This window comes from Chaetodon trifascialis, chromosome 20, assembly GCF_039877785.1.
Source record: "Chaetodon trifascialis isolate fChaTrf1 chromosome 20, fChaTrf1.hap1, whole genome shotgun sequence".
Lineage (NCBI taxonomy): Eukaryota > Metazoa > Chordata > Actinopteri > Chaetodontiformes > Chaetodontidae > Chaetodon > Chaetodon trifascialis.
Window position 1 is genome coordinate 20,986,858 of NC_092075.1, and position 23,032 is coordinate 21,009,889.

The 23,032-nt window shown below is 44.7% G+C and overlaps 1 protein-coding gene across 1 annotated transcript in view; it reads right to left on the reverse strand.

Annotated features, from left to right (window-relative positions):
* Positions 1-2,311: 2,311 nt before the first annotated feature.
* crb2a (crumbs cell polarity complex component 2a) overlaps positions 2,312-23,032 on the reverse strand; it is a 39,490-nt gene continuing 18,769 nt past the window's right edge. The window contains exons 3-13 of the mRNA XM_070988298.1: positions 22,460-22,655; positions 21,788-21,927; positions 20,758-20,928; positions 20,555-20,668; positions 8,396-9,349; positions 7,487-8,061; positions 6,625-6,790; positions 4,776-5,646; positions 4,522-4,638; positions 3,519-3,645; positions 2,312-3,306 (exon numbers count right to left, since the gene is read on the reverse strand). Coding sequence (XP_070844399.1) covers positions 3,085-3,306; positions 3,519-3,645; positions 4,522-4,638; positions 4,776-5,646; positions 6,625-6,790; positions 7,487-8,061; positions 8,396-9,349; positions 20,555-20,668; positions 20,758-20,928; positions 21,788-21,927; positions 22,460-22,655 — 3,653 coding nt within the window. The 3' untranslated portion in view covers positions 2,312-3,084. The remainder of the gene's footprint in view (positions 3,307-3,518; positions 3,646-4,521; positions 4,639-4,775; positions 5,647-6,624; positions 6,791-7,486; positions 8,062-8,395; positions 9,350-20,554; positions 20,669-20,757; positions 20,929-21,787; positions 21,928-22,459; positions 22,656-23,032) is intronic.

Here is a 23,032-nt window from a genome sequence, read left to right on the forward strand (position 1 = left end):
TAAAACTCAAAATCCAACAAAAGTTAAAACACAATCATCATAAATATACAAACTGTACAGGCTTGAAACAAAGTTTCTCTTCTCAGCTATGGAAAAAGTCAGTTTGTGGAGTGAACTGTACAACAGTCTGTGTCCCCAGCAAAGAAAACCAGACTCTGGAGTCATAAACAAAACAAAGTTAAAGGGCTCTTCACTGAAAATAAAATGATGTGTTTTTATGATATGCATTAGATGTTTGGGGTGCTTTCCAGTGGATTTTCCCCTTTTGCTCTGCAGTTTGTTATAGTGATTTCACCCTTACAGCAGTCCTCACCCTCTTTTGTTGTGCCTCCTCTGATACCCGTGAGTCCACCAGATGCTGCCTCTTCCTTGCCACAGAGAAGCGACTCTGCCATCCTCCATTTCCTCATTTCAGTTTATTGTCTGGTTTTTTTTTTCTTGGGTTCACCAAAGTGGATGAGTAGTACAGTAGGGAGTATGAATCTGAGGGTCAAGGATTATGGGAATCTGTGCTTTTGGGGCAAATAACAGCCATGTTCTGTATATGCTACTTGGTGCACCTTTAATCCCGAGACAATTTAAAGGTAAATCCTAATATTTGTCAACGTGGGTGATCTCATGTTCTTGTCCATTATACACACGGCCTCTTGTAGGGATTTGGAGAATGCAGCCTCCATACAAGACTAGATTAACAACCTAGTAAAGCATGTAATTGTCCTGGGCTCCCACAAGTCACAGGTTCACTACATGTCATTGGCTTTTGATAATTTATTGATTATCCATTACGAATCATTTTGTGAATATGCTCCACAAAGGCACAATATCAACTCAGATGGGTTGTGCATTACGAGCCAATCTTGTGGCCCTGTCTTGCAGAGGGGCCCAGTGTCAAAATCTAATCCATTGTTTTATTTTGTATTGTGCTCACATATACATACTCTTAAATTAATTACTTATCTTTAACACAAATGCCACAATTGAATGATACACAAAAAATATGGGGCCAGGCAGTTTGTGTTTTCCAGCATAAGAGCACTGGTTGCATTGTGTAGGCATGTGTAGGCTGCTGAGTGTGCAGGGTATGTACTCAATGTACAGAGAGCAAGTGAGAGCCTCCACCTGCTGTCCAAAACCCTTCAGCCGAACAGGAATCATCCCAAACACTTGTCACAGAGTCCGATCACATCGCTGTGCTGCTAATCTGCACAGCATGGTGGATCCTTGCTGACTGACTTCATTACCTGCCTCAGTGAATCCACTCTGCTTCACAGTTCACTGAACTCATTTTGGAAAGCTGTTTGAAGCTCACACCCAAACAACACTGATCTTGTTTGAGTTCAATTTTCCTGAATTTTAATGTAAAACATTACAGCATCACAGCATCAACAGAAATAATGGGAAAAATATGAGAACAACATGCTGGTGGACCAATTCCAGATCTTCCCTTTCATTTTACTGCCCACCCGTGTTGACACTCAAAATGTAATCCATTTCAACACTGTGGGGATGAGCGCCACTGCCAACTCATGGCACATAGAGTGAGAACACTGAGGTCGCCACACCCTGTCCAATCAGGGAGCAGTTAGTGCATGTCCTCCCACAGACTGTCTCTGCATGTACAAACTAATGCCGCTGACTGGTCGTCTACACTGACATGTAGCTCTCTCAAGACCAGAACATTTCAGGATCAGCAGGTGTGCTATCTTCCCATAAGCTAATTTATTACTTTCTCTCACTGACCCTTTTAAGGTGCTGTACAGTTTTGTGACAGACCTGCTCTAAACTGTTCTGTCACCACATTTCCATCATGTCATAATTCATCAAGTTGATTTGATAAATGGTGATGACTTTTTAAGCCTGTCATGTGAAATCTGTAAAATATGTTTTTATATATGATGTGAAACCAGTCTAAGTGCAGCAAGCTGCAACCGACCACTGCAAGCAACATTGCTGCTTTGTGAATATTAGGAGTTGGAGCTGGTGGAGCTAATTCTCCATTCAATGCCATTAAACCACTTAGAGGAAGAGGACACAACAAGATGATGTCATTAAAAGAGTTCCAGTCAAAGCTCCAACAATGGAACAGCATGTGAGAAACATGACTGAAATCAGACATTTCTGTTGGCGTCATAGATTCATGTGAGGAAGGTTACAGTCTCCCCATCACTCCACACAAAAATGTTTTCAGCTCTTCACTAACAGTAACAAGTGATGTTTGAGTCATATGCTTCATGTGCGTCATCATTTATTCGCTAAGCCTGTTTCCAGTGTTACCTCTCAGATTGTTTTGTGCGACAGTTGAAACTGCATACAATCAGCTGGATGGAAACTCTTTATTAAACAAACACATCCTTAATTCTACCTCTATTTAAGCTGTCACAACGTTAAAGTGGAACAGTTTTTGTCAAAACCACCAGCAAAATCCACATTACCAGTAACTAGAAAAATGAATTGTGCTGACCACTTGTTAGAAAAGTCGGAGCATTTTTCCAATCACTCCAACAGTCGCAGTTTTCTTAAAGTCAGCATCTAGTGGCCTTTAGAGGAACTGCAGCTTTAGAGCCCTGCATATTGGCTTGACTGTGTTGGGTGCTGTTTGGTCCCCTGACATTTAATGATGCTTTCCTCCGGATGCAACACACTTTCAAGCACCACCCTAGCTGTACCATGATCCTCAGTTTGACTGTGCCCTTAAATTGTCCTCTATGCACTAGTTAAAGTTATAAAAACAGGTCAAGGCCCTGCCTTAGACAATTTACAGTACGTAGACTTAGTAGATGTAGTACAAATAATTCTACTTCCTTGTTCCCCTCATCAGTGAGTTTTTCAGGTACAAAGGACTTGGGCTTATTTCCTCTGCTGTCCTTTAACACAAACACAGCACCTACATGATAACTGTTAAGTGAAGGGATCTACAGAGCAGCAGCACTGGGTCAGTACCTGGTCACCACCAGGAGGGGGCTGTATCCTACAACATACTGTACATCCCTCTATTCTGCCCAAGAATGCAAAGGATCTAAAGGTTTCTCAGTGAGTCCCGAGCACCTGCCTGCAGTGCTACAATCCCCTCTGTCACCCTCTGTGTCAGATGAGTCTTTCCTCTGGTGGGACTTTGAGCATGCTGTCCATTTCCAGCCGAGCTCCAGCCATCTCCTGAGTACTGGGGCTGTACGCGCCCTCTGACTGGCGCTTCTTCCTCGCCGTGAGCACCATGAAGGTCATGGCGATGATCATTATGAGCACACAGAAGCAGAGCAGCGGGATGGCTATCACCAGCCAGGGGACACCCTGTTTGTGGGCTTGTTTCTGCAAAGGCACAGAGAGCAGAAATGGAACTGAAATGTCATAGTTTCCTTTTTGCATTTGTGATGAATTTAGTTTACTGGGTGTTTGTTTAGATGTTTGTTACATGTTGCTCGGCAACAAGTGGAATATTTACATCACTTCACCTGTATGTTTAATACTAAAGAATGTCTATGTATATGCATAATACAGAAGAAGAAAACTAACAAACATACGTTAGTGTCACAGATTGGACCGCTGTAGCCAGGCGGGCATTCACACACAAACATGTTGAATCGATCCAAACAGGAGCCACCATTTCGACAGGGGTTAGACTGACACTCATCAATCTCCATTTCACACCTGCAAGACAGAAAAGACATGCTCATGTCATGTTTAGAAATATTTTAGACCCCTCTGAACACGTCTAAAGACATTTATCTAAGAAGTCAATAAGTCTTTATTTTATTTTCTTAGTATTAAAAGAGATTATATTGCAGATTTTTGGTTTTATGGGTCCAGGCTTTGAGAGATCTCCATCAGAGATGTCTGCTTCCATCACATTACAATGGAGGTGACTGGAATAGAGTTTGTATTGCTCAGTGAATTGACAAATTTCATTTCAAACTTTTCAACAGCAACTTGTGTTTCCAGAAGCAGTGTTGCTCCACATGGATATAGATCTCACTCAGTTTTCACAGTAACTACATTCCCAAAGAAATCTCAGACACAGAAACCCAAATCAAAAAAGACAATACTGACCACTGATAGAGCAGAAACATGGAATTCTAACATGCTTAAGTGATGACTTTTTGTTATTCAGATGTAAGGGACTTTTCACTTTTAATGCTCTAAATATATCTGGCTGCTGGTGTCTCTGCTGGATAACAGCAGTGAGTTGAACAGTTGAAGTGATACAGTATGAAGAAAGTTTTCTGTTCTGTCACAGGTTGCATCATCAATATATCTACAAAACTCGTGCCATTGAAACCTTAATTACTTTTATCCAGACATGAAATGACAAGATGTTCATGTCCATGGAATTTTCCTGGGGGGAGTGAAAAGACTGAGGATGAGGATTGCCTTCTCATCACAGAACATTAAATTGAATTAAAAATATATATTGTATATCGTCATAATTTGGCAGAATTGGCCATTTAAGACACAGGCACTGCACTCTAATATGCAGGGTTTGGGAATTAACATAAACAGGGTCAAATCTATCAGAAGTTAGCTCACCTGCTGCCTGTAAAGCCTGGCATGCAGGTACAGTTCGCCCCCCACAGCCCATCACTGCAGACCCCGTCATTTGCACACTGGACATCTTCACCACACTGTTTGGGAGGATAGTCCCACCTGGTGGAAAAAGCAACAAACTTAGCTTCAGTGAATAATGAATGCAACAGCAGAGTGTTCTGTTGGCACTGTATGCTGAAGCCACAGATAAAACTACCTGTTCAAACCAATAAACAGATGGATGAGTGAGTACTCACTGGCACAGAGGGCCTGTGAAGTCCTTGGGGCATATACAGGTGTACATGTTAGGTCCATCTTGACAAGTGCCTCCATGTTCACAGGCATGATGCTCACATTCGTCAAGATCCTCCTCACAGAGTGTGCCAGCATATCCAGGGTGGCAACGGCACTCAAAACCAGCCAAGTAGTCCTTACAGCTTCCATGGACACAGGGTTGAGCCGCACAGTCATCAGTGTCTGTTTCACACTGTTCCCCCTCCCAACCCAAGTCACACACACAGCCAAATTTATTAAAGAGGTCTTCACATGTGGCTCCATTCAGACAAGGATCTGAATCACAAACAGGGGCACTGGTGCAACCCAAATGAATCTTTGGTTTTCCGTCTAAATGGAACTGAGATGGCTGAGGGGCTTTATAGTCATCCACAAAAGGAAGGTAGACTCCTCCGACCCTCACTGCACCCAAGCAGCCAGTGAAGCTCTCTGCAACAGCCAGCGTGGCCCCCTTTTCATTGAGGAAGTGAAGGCTTCCTGTGAGCTCCGGTACACTGCTGGCATCTGTGATTCCATCCACAATGATGACCCAGGGAGACGCTTTGCGGTCCTTCTCAGCCATTGAGATGTTAACACGATGCCAGCTCCCGTCAGCCACTCGACGAACTCCTGTAAATGTCAGCGTCTCGACACTGTTACCAATGTGGATCTCCACCCGCACTGAAGAGTCCAGTAGACCCACCATCAGCAGGTCAGAGCCCCAGGAGGCTCTCAGCAGCACAGCGTTCTCTGAACGAGTGCGCAGTTCCATGTATATGTTAGAGACAGGTTCAGCTAGGGAGCCTCCAGCACTGTAGTGCACAGGGTTGTTCTCAAACGTGGCATTGTACACACCTAAGAGACAGCATGGAGACATTAATTTGTATTTGTTGCAGAACCATCAGTCATTTAACTATGCTATGCATCAACTTCTTCTCCCCAACTCAGGGTATCAGCTGACCCAGAGTAACGGTCTGATACAAGCTCTGTATACCCACAGAGAGTTTTCAGCATCATTGCTGTGTGTGGAATACTATGCAAAGCTATATTGGTAAATATCTTTCTTATATTGATACTATTTATTCATGTTGGAATTCTATTTTTGCTTACATAACCTCGGTAACTACTTACCTATATTATATTCCCATACAGATAAAATCTTATCATAAAAGTGGTGTTCTTTTCTCCATTTTGATGTTTATCCTCCTTTAGCAATCCAAACCACAGCTGTCAGAAAACTACTCCACATCATTACCATTTCTACTTCACAGCTCAGTGCTATATGTGTCCGCCTATCTGTGTCCTGACACAGCGACTAGACATGATCTCCCAGCAGTAATCCTAATCCTTAATGAAAGTCTGTACAGGACGGTTCATACTGTCATTGACCCTCAAGTGCTACTCTGAGGTACGAATGTTTTTACAAGTGATTCTGAGGTCCCTGATGAATACTGGTCCAGAGCTGCGTTCAACAGGTGGCGCACCTGCTAACCAACAAAATTTCCTTGCCTGCCACTTCATGCAGTATTTACCTCAGACATGACATGATATTCTAGTATAAATATCTAGTTGAAAATATGAAAGAATAATGTCAAATGAGAAACAAAAAAAAAAATTATGATTCATTATCTACATGTTTGTGTTTAAAATACAGCTAAATTTTTAACAAGAAATCCCAGTTTTAATTATACATGGTGTATCCATGGGAAGTAAACATTTTAAAATCACGGGAGAACATTCAGCCCTAAAGCATATGGCCAATAATTAAATTATTATTATTATATACTTATATTTCTGGCTAGCCACTGTTATAAATCATGCACATGTTCTTACATTCATATCCATCAGGAAGGTCCACACAATGTCCGCCATTGACACAAGGATCACTGACACACCACACACGTGTTTCACAGGTCTTTCCAGTGTATTCTTCCGGGCAGGAACACGTGAAATCATTGAATGTGATGCTACATTCTCCTCCATTTTGACAAGGTTTCATCTGCAGAGGAAAGCATTGAGATTTAATATAATCCAGACAGGAGGAAGCTTGAAAGTGTTCGCAATGGTACTCTATGAGGTATCCAAAACAAGTGAACGCTTTACAACAAGTTGACATGGTCGGGAAGGCTCCCTTAAGAAATGCTGAAAATGTTAGCTACAATTTAAAGGGTACAGTCTGTGTATCTATGGCTGTGTGTTTAGCTTTGGTAATTGTGAGGCCTGTTTTGCTGAGTCCTCTGTAAACTCATTTGGAAATTTGTATATCCTGACACTTCCTGCTGTTATTCTGTGATACAATAGAGCCAATCTGCTCTTTCACCTGCTGCCAGGTCGGTCCCACCTACATTAGTTAACCCTTAAAAGACTGTATTTGAGACCGTTTTGATGAGAACTGATTGTTATTGGATGAAAATAATCAGATGCATCTCCAGTGACTGATCGACCTCTTGATGACTGTTTGGGAGTAATTGATGACTACTAAAATGTAGTACTTGTGAATGCCTTAGTTCCCATCATCACGTTGCTCTGCATCATGAGAGAAAGCAGAACTGCAGTCAGTTGATTTGTGCTGTATAGAGATTCACGTCTTTTCACGTCTCTGTTGGTTACATTGTTTAGCAGTAGGACTAGCTAACACACAGTAATTATGACAAATTGTTATTGTAACAAAGTAGATTACAGAACTATTTCCTACCTTGCAAGTATCATCACTGACACAGTCCTTCTTTACATTTTCAGCATCACTTGGTAAATACACCTCCTCCTCATCCGAGCTGTTCCAGGCATCCACATCTAGATGTACTGAGTCTAAACGAAGGTCCTGCAGACAACCTTTGTAATGCCCCCCCCATCCATCAGAGTCCAAGTCTCCTGGAAGTCCTCCTACATAGGCTTGATCCCCACTGTTAACATTCACATCAGGGATCTCTCCTATTCCATAGCGAAGGCCTGCATGCTCAAAGATCACCTGTCTGTGCTGGACTTCCACCTGCAGAAACTGCTTTTCACCGGTGGTCACAAATATCGGAGCTGTCAGTGAGGCACTGTTAGGCAGAGAGCTGACAAAGACCCTCCCCATCCTCAGGTAGACTGTGAAGTAGACCTCTTCTCCCTCTTCTTCTGTGGGTCTCCTCAGTTGGAAGAGCAGCCCATCTGGCTTTAAGGACCTCAGGAAGAAGGACAAGTTAAAGTTGCTCCCATGGGTCTTCCCCACATCGTAGACACTGAAACTCACAGTGTCCTCGTGGCTGTATGTCCATGAGGGGAATTCTGTCAGGGGAGAAGTGGAAGTTACTTGAGGACTTAAGTACAATTTTGAGATACTTTGCTGAAGTATTTCAGTGTTATGCTGTTTTATTGTATGGGCGTTTGCTCTGCTTTGACCAACAATTAAAGCTCTTCTGAGACATTAGTGAATCAGTAGTAACAAATCAATAGTGTATAAAAATAAAACTATGTGTAATGAGTATTTTAATTTTTGATATTTAGAACATTGCATACTTCAGGTCATGTTTTGAATGTAGGGCTTTTTAGTTAAGTAAACAACACCTTTCAGGACTGCTTTGACATCACATGTCAAATGGCTGGTGGTAGAAGTGCTTACCTTCAGAGCAGCTCTCACTATGGAAGGGACGGTAGCAGTCACACTGATAGCTGGTCCACAGGTCCACACAGCGTCCATGTCCATGGCAGGGGTCAGGCTTACACCATTCAGTCTTACTGCAGCCCAGCTCATGGCCTTGGTCCTCTGGGAGTGTTTGGGGTAGGATAGGTTTAGAGTCGATCATCAGGTCTTCCATACATCCAATGAAGCCTGTACCACTTGTAGAGTACTCTAAAAGCTCCTCTGGTGCTCCACCTACATAGACCTGCATGAAGGCTTCAGAGGCCTGGAAAGGTGGTTCGTCAACACCAACATCAGTAACTCTGCATCCATCCCTGTCACAGCCAGGGCCTTTCAGAGTCAAAACCAGACCTTCATTATCTACAAAGACATGAGCATCTCGCCAGTCTCCATCACTAACCAAACCAGGAAATGTTACATCCATCTCAGACTCCTCAGAAAAGGCTTTTGCATGAAGACCACCATTCACAATCTCCAGCAGGAGGTGATTATCCACATCCCCTCTGTAAAAGAGCAACATATTGGGTATAGTTGTCCGGAAGCGTAGCTGTACCCCAAAGCCACGGTGGACATGGTGCTCGACCTCCCTGCGGGTCCTTTCTTCTAGAACTACCTGGATGTGAATAAATCCAGGGGTGGAGAAGGAGAACGTTGTTCTTGTAGAGCAATGTTCATCAAAGAAGCCATGAGGGCACAAGCACGTATGACCGTGTTCTCCATCCTCCAGCCACGGATGGCAGGTGGCTCCGTTCTGGCATTCATGGTCCACACAGCCGGAGAGTTTCACATCGCAGTGATCACTTCCCCAAGGAAGTTCGCCTGGCTCGGGTTCGGGACAGTGGCAGGTGTAGGAAGCTCTGCCATCTTCACACCAGCCTCCATTCTGACAGGGCTGGCTCTCACATTCATCAATGTTCACTTCACACAGCTCACCTGGAGGGAGACAACGTGGAGGGTTAGATATGGTGGTTGCTGACTACTAGACAGATCCAGAGCTGTACTGGAGGAGAAGGGGAAGGATAATGTTGGCGTTTTTGGTTATTTTGTCATTTATATCATTAAAAGTGTTCATCTGTCTCTCAGTACTTTCTGACTTCCCTCCCTGTCTGTGACTCTCATCCAGGCCCATTGGTTCCTACTGAAGGCAGCTGGTCAGCTGGTAGTTTTTACCAAACATTCTCCTGTTCAAGCAGGAGAACATATAGATCATCAAAAAAATGACCAAACATTTTCTCGCTCAAGCTATATATATGTTAGGTTAACAGTCACTGTGTCATAATGTGTCTCATAACTGATCTAATTGTTTTGTATACTATTCTCACTTTGCAGGTGACACAAGATTGACCACAAGGCCCTTTCCCTAACCCTGTCTTTCAACATATTTTATTCTTTTTTTAAATAAATCTTTATTCATCCTGGAATAATAATTGTCAAGTCTTTACTAATATTGTATAACAAAGGTCACATCTTTGTTCAGACTTGAAGAGTCAAGATTATCTTGTCAGTGAAACATGCATTAGTCAGGGGTTGAAGAAGACCAGGAAAACTACATTTGAGACAAATTCAAATCTATTTGCACACATCCACACTTTAAGACAGTATGAGAGTTTGCGATGTCCATGGAATATACATATAAGGTACATTAGACTGGTAGATGCAGGGGCCCCCAAATGACTGTTTGCCTGGAGCCCCCAAATGGCTAAGTTCGCCACTGAGTATGCAGATCATCTTCCTCTCAGGTCATCCCTCGTCTTCTTTCTCCTGCAGCTTTGTCTCACATTTTTCCCTCTTCCCCCAAACTGTGACCGTTTTCCGCAGCGAGCGGAGGAAACGCTGAGGGATTTCAACTCAATGCTTTTGTGCAGTTACGCACACGAGCGGCTGACAGGTGCTTCCACCCAGTGTTAACAGGTGGAACTACAGCACCGCGCGTGACAGCCGATTGGGCAAGGAGTGGGACTGCTGGCAGTGGACGAACACAACAGAGGATATTTACTCAACTACTGCACAAATTGATGGACTTAGTTTCCATTTTATGCTGTTTTATCCTTCTACTCCACTACATCTCAGAGGCAAATATTGAACTTTTCACTCCTCTAAGATCAGACTTTATTGATCCCACGGTGGGGAAGTTAAAAAGTGCGCAGGACACAAAACTGAAAAACAACTATATGAACATTATGTGCAGATTATAAAAATACTACTGCCCATAAAAAGTACTATTGCCAGTATTGTTAGGAGAAAAGCTCCCAGTGACGTGTTGGTCTGACAGCTGCTGGGATGAAGGACCCAGTCCTGTAAGCCAGCTCAGCATTTCTTATTTTTTTGGTCAGTTCTGCATTTTATACCTTGTTGGCTCAGATAAGTTGAATATAACCTGTGTAAACATTGACCAGTTGTAAGTATTAGAACTGGAAGAAGTTCCTGAAACATGAAAAATACAATTTACAAATTTATTGTGTCATTTATAGTGTGGGAGAAACCGGAGCACCCGGAGAAAACCCGTATGGATGGACAATCAAGTCTTACAAAGTAAGAACTGCAAAGGCAATCAAGATGGAAATGACAATCCATCCCAGAAGTATGCCTATGCTTATGAGCAGATACTTCAATGCAGCTTTACAGGAACCTCTGACGGTTCCCTTCTTCTTCGCTTCCCTCACATGGAAATCCCGGATGCAGTCCTGCAGAGTCTGGACGACGGTCGCTTCCACAGCTGGATCCTCTGATTTGATGAGAGCCTCCAGCTGCAGCCCGCTGTCGAACTTCTTCTTCTTCAGCTCTTTGATCACAGTCTTGCACATCTTCCTCGTGTTCTTGAAATCCGGACAGGCGAAGTTTGTGATGTGGGACAGACCCTCCATCGTTTTGTCTCGGAGTCTCTTGATGTGCGTGGCCCACTCCTCATCGCTGCGTTCCTTCAAGGCGCCGCACTTCATCAACACTCTGGCCGTCAGCAGGGTGACGAAGAGCCTGAGCTCCTGTCCACCCTCCTCGGGTTTGGCCTCTCCGGTGGAGGATGGGGGGGTGGCGGGGGGCTCCCGTCCACCCTCCTCGGGTGTGGCCTCTCCGGTGGAGGATGGGGGGGTGGCGGGGGGCTCCCGTCCACCCTCCTCGGGTGTGGCCTCTGCGGCGGGGGGTGGGGGGGTGGCGGGGGGCTCCCGTCCACCCTCCTCGGGTGTGGCCTCTGCGGCGGGGGGTGGGGGGGTGGCGGGGGGATGGAGCTCCCGTCCCTCTTCGGGTGCGGACCCCCCAGCGGAGGCTGGAGGGATCTCAGGAGACGTGGATCTCGGCTCGACGGTGGTGACCTCAGAAATGCTCTCCATGTCTTGTAGTGTCTGTGCTGGATTGTGTTCAAATACCTCACGAGTTTCTGCTTCTGACGTTGCCTTTGATGCGTACTGGTCTCGATCGTTCAGCGCTCTGTGCTGTGAGACCTGATCCTGACTCTTATAGGCTGAGTGGCTTTGATGTCTTTACAGTCTAAAGTCGCGCTTTGGTGCCCCGTGACGTCACGCACGCGCGCGCGCATGCACTAGTGCACGTTCTCTTCCAAACACAGCACTAAAAAATGAAATACCTTACTCATTAAAAGTGACAATAATGATCAAACTCTTCACCAGCATCCTCAGGGTGGAAACGGTGGAACAAATACTTTGACTTCAGTCAAAGTACCAGTGGAACAGTGTAAAAATACTCCGTTACAAGTAAAAGTCCTGCATTCAACATCACACCTCCGTAAAAGTACACAGGTATTATCAGCAAAATGTACTTAAATGTTTACATGTGGATGTTATTCAGTCGATTCTTTTGTCACAAATAGATTCTGAAGCAAGTCCTGTTTGCACACTTCATGTTTATTTGATTTTAATGTTAATAAACTGTATTAACGATAGAAAGTTTAACGAATGAACGTCAGTCATTAGCAGGAAACTTCAAACTGGCAGCACTGTCAGATCACATGTGGAGATAAATATTGATCACTCTGGACAAGTTATGGTGAAATATGAAATGAATGAAAAGCTTCAGTTATCCCTTTGACCCTCGCGGGCCTCCATAGGAGGCTGCAGCAGCATTATCAACTCGTTCGGCGCAGTGAGAAGTAAGCGGACCTCCGCTGTGTCACACGTTGCTGAAGTGCTGCAGATCATCTTCCTCTCAGGTCATCCCTCCTCTTCTTTCTCCTGCAGCTTTGTCTCACATTTTTCCCTCTTCCCCCAAACTGTGACCGTTTTCCGCAGCGAGCGGAGGAAACGCTGAGGGATTTCAACTCAATGCTTTTGTGCAGTTACGCACACGAGCGGCTGACAGGTGCTTCCACACAGTGCTAACGTGATAGAATTAAAAAAAAAAAAAAAAAAAAAAAACACTGACAGGGGACATTTTCCTGTAATATACTACACTTAAAGTACAAGAGCACCGCATTTTGAGCGCGTGAAGTCGCTCCTTCATCGTGCATCACAGCGCTGATGTTTGGCTCAGGTTCCTGGAGGAAACGCTTCCCTCTGAAGCTCCAGCTGCTGCTCCAAAGAAACACCTGCTTTGAAACCTGACTGAGAATCTCAGCAGACATTTGACACCAACTTTCCATACTTGACCCTTTTTGATAGTTCTGTACTCTGCAGTTAATCAAATGTTATATAATAATGTTCAGTATCCAGTCCTGTAAGCGAGCTCATTTTTTTTTATTTCATTCTGCATTTATATATTTATACCATGCTGGATAAGATAAGATGAGTTAATAATAATTAATAAGATGAATATAACCTGTGTAAACATTGACTAGTTGTAAATATTAGAGCTGGAAGAAGTTCATGAAACATGAAAAATACAATTTAGAAATGTATTGTGTAAATTATAGTGTGGGAGAAACCGGAGCACCCGGAGAAAACTCAGCGCTGTGATGCACGATGAAGGAGCGACTTCACGCGCTCAAAATGCTTTGCTCTTGTACTTTAAGTGTAGTATATTACAGGAAAATGTCCCCTGTCAGTGTTGTTGTTGTTGTTCGTTTGTTTGTTTGTTTTATTGTATCACGTTAGCACTGTGTGGAAGCACCTGTCAGCCGCTCGTGTGCGTAACTGCACAAAAGCATTGAGTTGAAATCCCTCAGCGTTTCCTCCGCTCGCTGCGGAAAACGGTCACAGTTTGGGGGAAGAGGGAAAAATGTGAGACAAAGCTGCAGGAGAAAGAAGAGGAGGGATGACCTGAGAGGAAGATGATCTGCAGCACTTCAGCAACGTGTGACACAGCGGAGGTCCGCTTACTTCTCACTGCGCCGAACGAGTTGATAATGCTGCTGCAGCCTCCTATGGAGGCCCGCGAGGGTCAAAGGGATAACTGAAGCTTTTCATTCATTTCATATTTCACCATAACTTGTCCAGAGTGATCAATATTTATCTCCGCATGTGATCTGACAGTGCTGCCAGTTTGAAGTTTCCTGCTAATGACTGACGTTCATTCGTTAAACTTTCTATCGTTAATACAGTTTATTAACATTAAAATCAAATAAACATTGAAGTGTGCAAACAGGACTTGCTTCAGAATCTATTTGTGACAAAAGAATCGACTGAATAACATCCACATGTAAACATTTAAGTACATTTTGCTGATAATACCTGTGTACTTTTACGGAGGTGTGATGTTGAATGCAGGACTTTTACTTGTAACGGAGTATTTTTACACTGTTCCACTGGTACTTTGACTGAAGTCAAAGTATTTGTTCCACCGTTTCCACCCTGAGGATGCTGGTGAAGAGTTTGATCATTATTGTCACTTTTAATGAGTAAGGTATTTCATTTTTTAGTGCTGTGTTTGGAAGAGAACGTGCACTAGTGCATGCGCGCGCGTGTGCGTGACGTCACGGGGCACCAAAGCGCGATTTTAGACTGTAAAGACATCAAAGCCACTCAGCCTATAAGAGTCAGGATCAGGTCTCACAGCACAGAGCGCTGAACGATCGAGACCAGTACGCATCAAAGGCAACGTCAGAAGCAGAAACTCGTGAGGTATTTGAACACAATCCAGCACAGACACTACAAGACATGGAGAGCATTTCAGAGGTCACCACCGTCGAGCCGAGATCCACGTCTCCTGAGATCCCTCCAGCCTCCGCTGGGGGGTCCGCACCCGAAGAGGGACGGGAGCTCCATCCCCCCGCCACCCCCCCACCCCCCGCCGCAGAGGCCACACCCGAGGAGGGTGGACGGGAGCCCCCCGCCACCCTCCCATCCTCCACCGGAGAGGCCACACCCGAGGAGGGTGGACGGGAGCCCCCCGCCACCCCCCCACCCCCCGCCGCAGAGGCCACACCCGAGGAGGGTGGACGGGAGCCCCCCGCCACCCCCCCACCCTCCACCGGAGAGGCCACACCCGAGGAGGGTGGACGGGAGCCCCCCGCCACCCCCCCATCCTCCACCGGAGAGGCCACACCCGAGGAGGGTGGACGGGAGCCCCCCGCCACCCCCCCATCCTCCACCGGAGAGGCCAAACCCGAGGAGGGTGGACAGGAGCTCGGGCTCTTCGTCACCCTGCTGACGGCCAGAGTGTTGATGAAGTGCGGCGCCTTGAAGGAACGCAGCGATGAGGAGTGGGCCACGCACATCAAGAGACTCCGAGACAAAACGATGGAGGGTCTGTCCCACATCACAAACTTCGCCTGTCCGGATTTCAAGAACACGAGGAAGATGTGCAAGACTGTGATCAAAGAGCTGAAGAAGAAGAAGTTCGACAGCGGGCTGCAGCTGGAGGCTCTCATCAAATCAGAGGATCCAGCTGCGGAAGCGACCGTCGTCCAGACTCTGCAGGACTGCATCCGGGATTTCCATGTGAGGGAAGCGAAGAAGAAGGGAACCGTCAGAGGTTCCTGTAAAGCTGCATTGAAGTATCTGCTCATAAGCATAGGCATACTTCTGGGATGGATTGTCATTTCCATCTTGATTGCCTTTGCAGTTCTTACTTTGTAAGACTTGATTGTCCATCCATACGGGTTTTCTCCGGGTGCTCCGGTTTCTCCCACACTATAAATGACACAATAAATTTGTAAATTGTATTTTTCATGTTTCAGGAACTTCTTCCAGTTCTAATACTTACAACTGGTCAATGTTTACACAGGTCATATTCAACTTATCTGAGCCAACAAGGTATAAAATGCAGAATTGACCAAAAAAATAAGAAATGCTGAGCTGGCTTACAGGACTGGGTCCTTCATCCCAGCAGCTGTCAGACCAACACGTCACTGGGAGCTTTTCTCCTAACAATACTGGCAATAGTACTTTTTATGGGCAGTAGTATTTTTATAATCTGCACATAATGTTCATATAGTTGTTTTTCAGTTTTGTGTCCTGCGCACTTTTTAACTTCCCCACCGTGGGATCAATAAAGTCTGATCTTAGAGGAGTGAAAAGTTCAATATTTGCCTCTGAGATGTAGTGGAGTAGAAGGATAAAACAGCATAAAATGGAAACTAAGTCCATCAATTTGTGCAGTAGTTGAGTAAATATCCTCTGTTGTGTTCGTCCACTGCCAGCAGTCCCACTCCTTGCCCAATCGGCTGTCACGCGCGGTGCTGTAGTTCCACCTGTTAACACTGGGTGGAAGCACCTGTCAGCCGCTCGTGTGCGTAACTGCACAAAAGCATTGAGTTGAAATCCCTCAGCGTTTCCTCCGCTCGCTGCGGAAAACGGTCACAGTTTGGGGGAAGAGGGAAAAATGTGAGACAAAGCTGCAGGAGAAAGAAGAGGAGGGATGACCTGAGAGGAAGATGATCTGCAGCACTTCAGCAACGTGTGACACAGCGGAGGTCCGCTTACTTCTCACTGCGCCGAACGAGTTGATAATGCTGCTGCAGCCTCCTATGGAGGCCCGCGAGGGTCAAAGGGATAACTGAAGCTTTTCATTCATTTCATATTTCACCATAACTTGTCCAGAGTGATCAATATTTATCTCCACATGTGATCTGACAGTGCTGCCAGTTTGACGTTTCCTGCTAATGACTGACGTTCATTCGTTAAACTTTCTATCGTTAATACAGTTTATTAACATTAAAATCAAATAAACATGAAGTGTGCAAACAGGACTTGCTTCAGAATCTATTTGTGACAAAAGAATCGACTGAATAACATCCACATGTAAACATTTAAGTACATTTTGCTGATAATACCTGTGTACTTTTACGGAGGTGTGATGTTGAATGCAGGACTTTTACTTGTAACGGAGTATTTTTACACTGTTCCACTGGTACTTTGACTGAAGTCAAAGTATTTGTTCCACCGTTTCCACCCTGAGGATGCTGGTGAAGAGTTTGATCATTATTGTCACTTTTAATGAGTAAGGTATTTCATTTTTTAGTGCTGTGTTTGGAAGAGAACGTGCACTAGTGCATGCGCGCGCGCGTGCGTGACGTCACGGGGCACCAAAGCGCGACTTTAGACTGTAAAGACATCAAAGCCACTCAGCCTATAAGAGTCAGGATCAGGTCTCACAGCACAGAGCGCTGAACGATCGAGACCAGTACGCATCAAAGGCAACGTCAGAAGCAGAAACTCGTGAGGTATTTGAACACAATCCAGCACAGACACTACAAGACATGGAGAGCATTTCTGAGGTCACCACCGTCGAGCCGAGATCCACGTCTCCTGAGATCCCTCCAGCCTCCGCTGGGGGGTCCGCACCCGAAGAGGGACGGGAGCTCCATCCCCCCGCCACCCCCCCACCCCCCGCCGCAGAGGCCACACCCGAGGAGGGTGGACGGGAGCCCCCCGCCACCCCCCCACCCCCCGCCGCAGAGGCCACACCCGAGGAGGGTGGACGGGAGCCCCCCGCCACCCCCCCATCCTCCACCGGAGAGGCCACACCCGAGGAGGGTGGACGGGAGCCCCCCGCCACCCCCCCATCCTCCACCGGAGAGGCCAAACCCGAGGAGGGTGGACAGGAGCTCAGGCTCTTCGTCACCCTGCTGACGGCCAGAGTGTTGATGAAGTGCGGCGCCTTGAAGGAACGCAGCGATGAGGAGTGGGCCACGCACATCAAGAGACTCCGAGACAAAACGATGGAGGGTCTGTCCCACATCACAAACTTCGCCTGTCCGGATTTCAAGAACACGAGGAAGATGTGCAAGACTGTGATCAAAGAGCTGAAGAAGAAGAAGTTCGACAGCGGGCTGCAGCTGGAGGCTCTCATCAAATCAGAGGATCCAGCTGTGGAAGCGACCGTCGTCCAGACTCTGCAGGACTGCATCCGGGATTTCCATGTGAGGGAAGCGAAGAAGAAGGGAACCGTCAGAGGTTCCTGTAAAGCTGCATTGAAGTATCTGCTCATAAGCATAGGCATACTTCTGGGATGGATTGTCATTTCCATCTTGATTGCCTTTGCAGTTCTTACTTTGTAAGACTTGATTGTCCATCCATACGGGTTTTCTCCGGGTGCTCCGGTTTCTCCCACACTATAAATGACACAATAAATTTGTAAATTGTATTTTTCATGTTTCAGGAACTTCTTCCAGTTCTAATACTTACAACTGGTCAATGTTTACACAGGTTATATTCAACTTATCTGAGCCAACAAGGTATAAAATGCAGAACTGACCAAAAAAATAAGAAATGCTGAGCTGGCTTACAGGACTGGGTCCTTCATCCCAGCAGCTGTCAGACCAACACGTCACTGGGAGCTTTTCTCCTAACAATACTGGCAATAGTACTTTTTATGGGCAGTAGTATTTTTATAATCTGCACATAATGTTCATATAGTTGTTTTTCAGTTTTGTGTCCTGCGCACTTTTTAACTTCCCCACCGTGGGATCAATAAAGTCTGATCTTAGAGGAGTGAAAAGTTCAATATTTGCCTCTGAGATGTAGTGGAGTAGAAGGATAAAACAGCATAAAATGGAAACTAAGTCCATCAATTTGTGCAGTAGTTGAGTAAATATCCTCTGTTGTGTTCGTCCACTGCCAGCAGTCCCACTCCTTGCCCAATCGGCTGTCACGCGCGGTGCTGTAGTTCCACCTGTTAACACTGGGTGGAAGCACCTGTCAGCCGCTCGTGTGCGTAACTGCACAAAAGCATTGAGTTGAAATCCCTCAGCGTTTCCTCCGCTCGCTGCGGAAAACGGTCACAGTTTGGGGGAAGAGGGAAAAATGTGAGACAAAGCTGCAGGAGAAAGAAGACGAGGGATGACCTGAGAGGAAGATGATCTGCATACTCAGTGGCGAACTTAGCCATTTGGGGGCTCCAGGCAAACAGTCATTTGGGGGCCCCTGCATCTACCAGTCTAATGTACCTTATATGTATATTCCATGGACATCGCAAACTCTCATACTGTCTTAAAGTGTGGATGTGTGCAAATAGATTTGAATTTGTCTCAAATGTAGTTTTCCTGGTCTTCTTCAACCCCTGACTAATGCATGTTTCACTGACAAGATAATCTTGACTCTTCAAGTCTGAACAAAGATGTGACCTTTGTTATACAATATTAGTAAAGACTTGACAATTATTATTCCAGGATGAATAAAGATTTATTTAAAAAAAGAATAAAATATGTTGAAAGACAGGGTTAGGGAAAGGGCCTTGTGGTCAATCTTGTGTCACCTGCAAAGTGAGAATAGTATACAAAACAATTAGATCAGTTATGAGACACATTATGACACAGTGTCACTGTGTCATAAATTCAAATTCAAATTCAAATCTATTTGCACACATCCATGCTTTAAGACAGTATGAGAGTTTGCAATGTCCATGGAATATACATATAAGGTACATTAGACTGGTAGATGCAGGGGCCCCCAAATGACTGTTTGCCTGGAGCCCCCAAATGGCTAAGTTCGCCACTGAACCTAATATGTCCTTATTGCTTTCGCTGACTCCGCTGCTGTGGTTCCGGTAAAGAAGCTTGACAGCTTTGGCAGCTTTGAGATGAACTGCTGCCTTTGGTCCCTCTTTTTCTTTTTTTGCGATCCACTTTCGTACACTCGCTTCATGTCTCTTTCTCTCTTTTTCCGTTTGTTTGTTGTTTGGATTTTACGAGCCGTTATCATTTCCGCATAAGCACAGCGCGATCGAGCGTGATACGTAACATGGAATAGTCCATGCAGTGCAGACTGAAGGGGGTGCACGGTTGGTAGAAAGACCGTCAAAACATGAGTCATTGATCAAATTAGACATCCCGATGCCACTATTGTGAAGAGATATTGATTGAAAAAAAGTAATATGGGGACAAATTATAAAAAAAATGCATTTTTGGGGCCCCAAAGGCCTTATATGGGGCCCGGGGCTCCAGGCAAATGCCTGGTTTGCCTAATACAGGGGTGGGCAAACTGTTCCACAAAGGGCCGCTGTGGCTGCAGGTTTTCTTTCCAACCAATCAAGAGCTCACAGTTTGACCAATCAGCTGTCTGAAGAGTGAGATCAGTTGATTGAATGAGTCAAGTCTGGTGTGCTGCTGCTTGGTTGGAAAGAAGACCTGCAGCCACAGCGGCCCTTTGTGGAACAGTTTGCCCACCCCTGGCCTAATAGTACGGCCCACCTCTGATCTTCACTGTAAACTGGAAATCTTTATGTTTTAGACTGTTGGTGAGAGAAAAAAAATAATTGAAAATGCTTCCTTTGGCTCAGGCCCATGTTTCATGATGATTCATAGATTAAACAATGATAATGAATCAATAAACAGAATTATGAAAAATATAAAAACTGATTCAACATGGGCTAATTTCAGGGTCATACAACCAAAACTGCATTTCCAAAGTTTCATCTGCTGAAATCTTTAATGTACATGCCTAGTACATCACTACTAACGACTCCCGTGATCCCTTTAAAGTTGACAGTTTTTCGAGTCAGGTGTCCATATGAACATTGAAACAGGTCTTGCTGGCTGTAATCATTTCTCCAAAATCCACAGTCCTTGTTCTGTTTGAAAATGTATTCTAAATTCAAACTGAAGGTATTATTAGGCTGGACCTGTTTTTGTCGTTTGTTTGAATGTTTCAGCTTAGGTCTTTTGATAATAGCAGAAAATTAAAAATGCTTTTTTACATTGAGAGAAAAAGTGTTGCCACTGTTAAAAAAAAGGCTTTATTTAATACATATAGTTAAATTTAACATGCATCAGATGCTATCTGTCTATTTATAAGAAGGTGCAAGACTCACCTAGAAATCCAACTGAGCATGTACAGGTGTAGCCGTTGATCTTGTCCTCACAAGTGCCTCCATTCTGACAGGGTTCAGACTCACACTCATCAATGTTGACGGAGCAGTTCTCTCCTATAATGTGAAATAAATCGAATGATTGTCAGAGGAAAAACTGTGTAAGATCTGAAATGTTTGTTAATTGGTTCTTGAGTGTTAATGACCTGCAAACCCTGGCTGACACTGGCAAATATATCCAGCTGCATCTGCAAAGCTGAGCTCCCAGTCCAGCTCCCAGTGAGACGGATCTGAGCGCTCGAAACACTCCCCACCATTCTCACAGGGCTGCTCGGCACACTCATCGATGTCAGTCTCACAGTTTGGTCCTTCGTAACCTGGAGAAAACAAAACATAGCTTTTTCTGTTTTATTCACACTAAACACACAGACATATGAAGTGTTCCAAACATCTCAGATCAGTTACAAGTTGTGAGGAAGAGTGTTTTCCATGTTGGGATACATTAACAACAATTTATGAACCAAAATGTGATTCCCATCAGCCACAGCTGTACTTCATGTTGGTTGCTAAGTAGCAAATGTTTGATGGTAAAATGCTAAACTAAAAAGGTCATCATGGTAAATATTACCTGCCTAATATCAGCATTGTTAACGTTATCAATGCTAAGTATGTTTGCAGCTGTGAAGCCACAGAGCTGCTAGCATGACTTTAAACTTGTTAAGTTTAGTCATTGATGGCAGCATGTTGTTCTAATTAAGAAAAAATATAGAAAAATAAAAAAAATAATTATTGCTGTGCAAAATAGTATAATCTATATTTGTTACTGAGCAGTAAAAACTTGTGATTTCACACCTGAAATAAACTTATTTTTAAGAGAAAGGATTTCATTGAATGTTCTGGTGCAAAGCAAAAATACTAGTAGCTACTATTGTAGTGAAAGAAAGCAGTTCCATGTGTCCTCTTTGAGTGACAGAGCACAATTTGACATTCATGCTTACGGCTTTACAAAGATTTTTTTTAAATGTGTACACTTGTATTGTGAATTAGTTGCAGGTCACCTGATTTCTTCTCTGTGGGCAGTTTGCATCTCAGTGGGAATTCTACATACTGCATGTGTATCAAACTGTGGTTTTGCGTAAACCTACAGCGAGAAGTAGTCTGGGCTCAAAATCAGCTCATTTCACAACCTTGCGTGTTGGCACAGAAAGGCTTGGGGTGCAGCAGATAGGTCAGTACCTGGCCAGCAGAGACAGGTGTATTCTTTGATTCCCTCTAAACACGTGGCACCGTGCTGGCAGGGATCAGAGGCACACTCAGGGATGTCCACTTCACAGTAATCACCCTCGAATCCTGTATCACTGCAGTCACATTCGTAGCTGCAAGACACACAATTAAGTATTTATACAGCAGGGTATCAGAATTCCAACAGCAAAGTTGCCATGACGATTTCTCAAAGCATTAATGGGACTGCCAGTTCTTCTGTGTCAACTGATATGCAACACAAAATGAGAGCATGGCCACCACCATGGTAATTAAAAAAACTGAAGCTAATGCAGAAGTGGCTCAAGATGAAGCAGATACCAGTAATGAATGCTCACTCTAAAACATCCCAGTCAGAGACATTTTTCACTTCTAGCGTGTGTCTGGTGATCTGAAGTAATCTTTGAGTTATTGAGGACAAATATTTTGGTGGCATGTTCGATTGATGCAGTAGGTTGTTAAAAATAACCTCTATGTAGAGAGCCATGTGTGAGTCTTCCATCCAATGTGATGTCCATGTCCAATTTAGAACATATTAGGGACTTAAGACAATGTTAGCAGGTAAAAGGTGACTAGAAGATATCACCGTTGCATTAACAATCACTGTAGCTCCTACAGACAGTAACTTCAGCTTGAGCATCGGCCTACCTGTTCACCATGTCATGACAGACAGCTCCATTCTGACAGGGCTCACTGACGCACTCATCAACATCGACCTCACAGTCGACGCCGTCGAACCCGGGCAGACACTCGCAGGAGTACATGCCGATCAGGTCGTTGCAGGTGGCTCCGTTGCGGCAGGGGTTCGACTCACACTCATCTATTTCAGTTTCACAGTTGACTCCTGGTGGAGGAGGGATATGAAAGCAGTGATGATGATGATGATGATGATGATGATGATGATGATGATGATGATGATGATGATAGTGGGAATGAAATGCCCTCTGTCTTATATCTGTTAAAGGTACTGTGTGGCCAAAGGATCAGTCACCTTTAAAGATCAACACACCACTCACACTGCACTGCCCAAATGTCTGCATCAGTGTGTCTATTCTGCTCTCCAGATACCTGTGATGATAAAAGCCTGTCTTTAAATTCTCTGAACAAAGTGATTGAGAGGGGAATGCAGGATTGCTGATCTGAGCCGCCCACTCACAGATAACATGAAGCTCCTCTGACACAGAGCAGACTCACGGAGAAAGAAAGGAGTGTAAGAAAAGC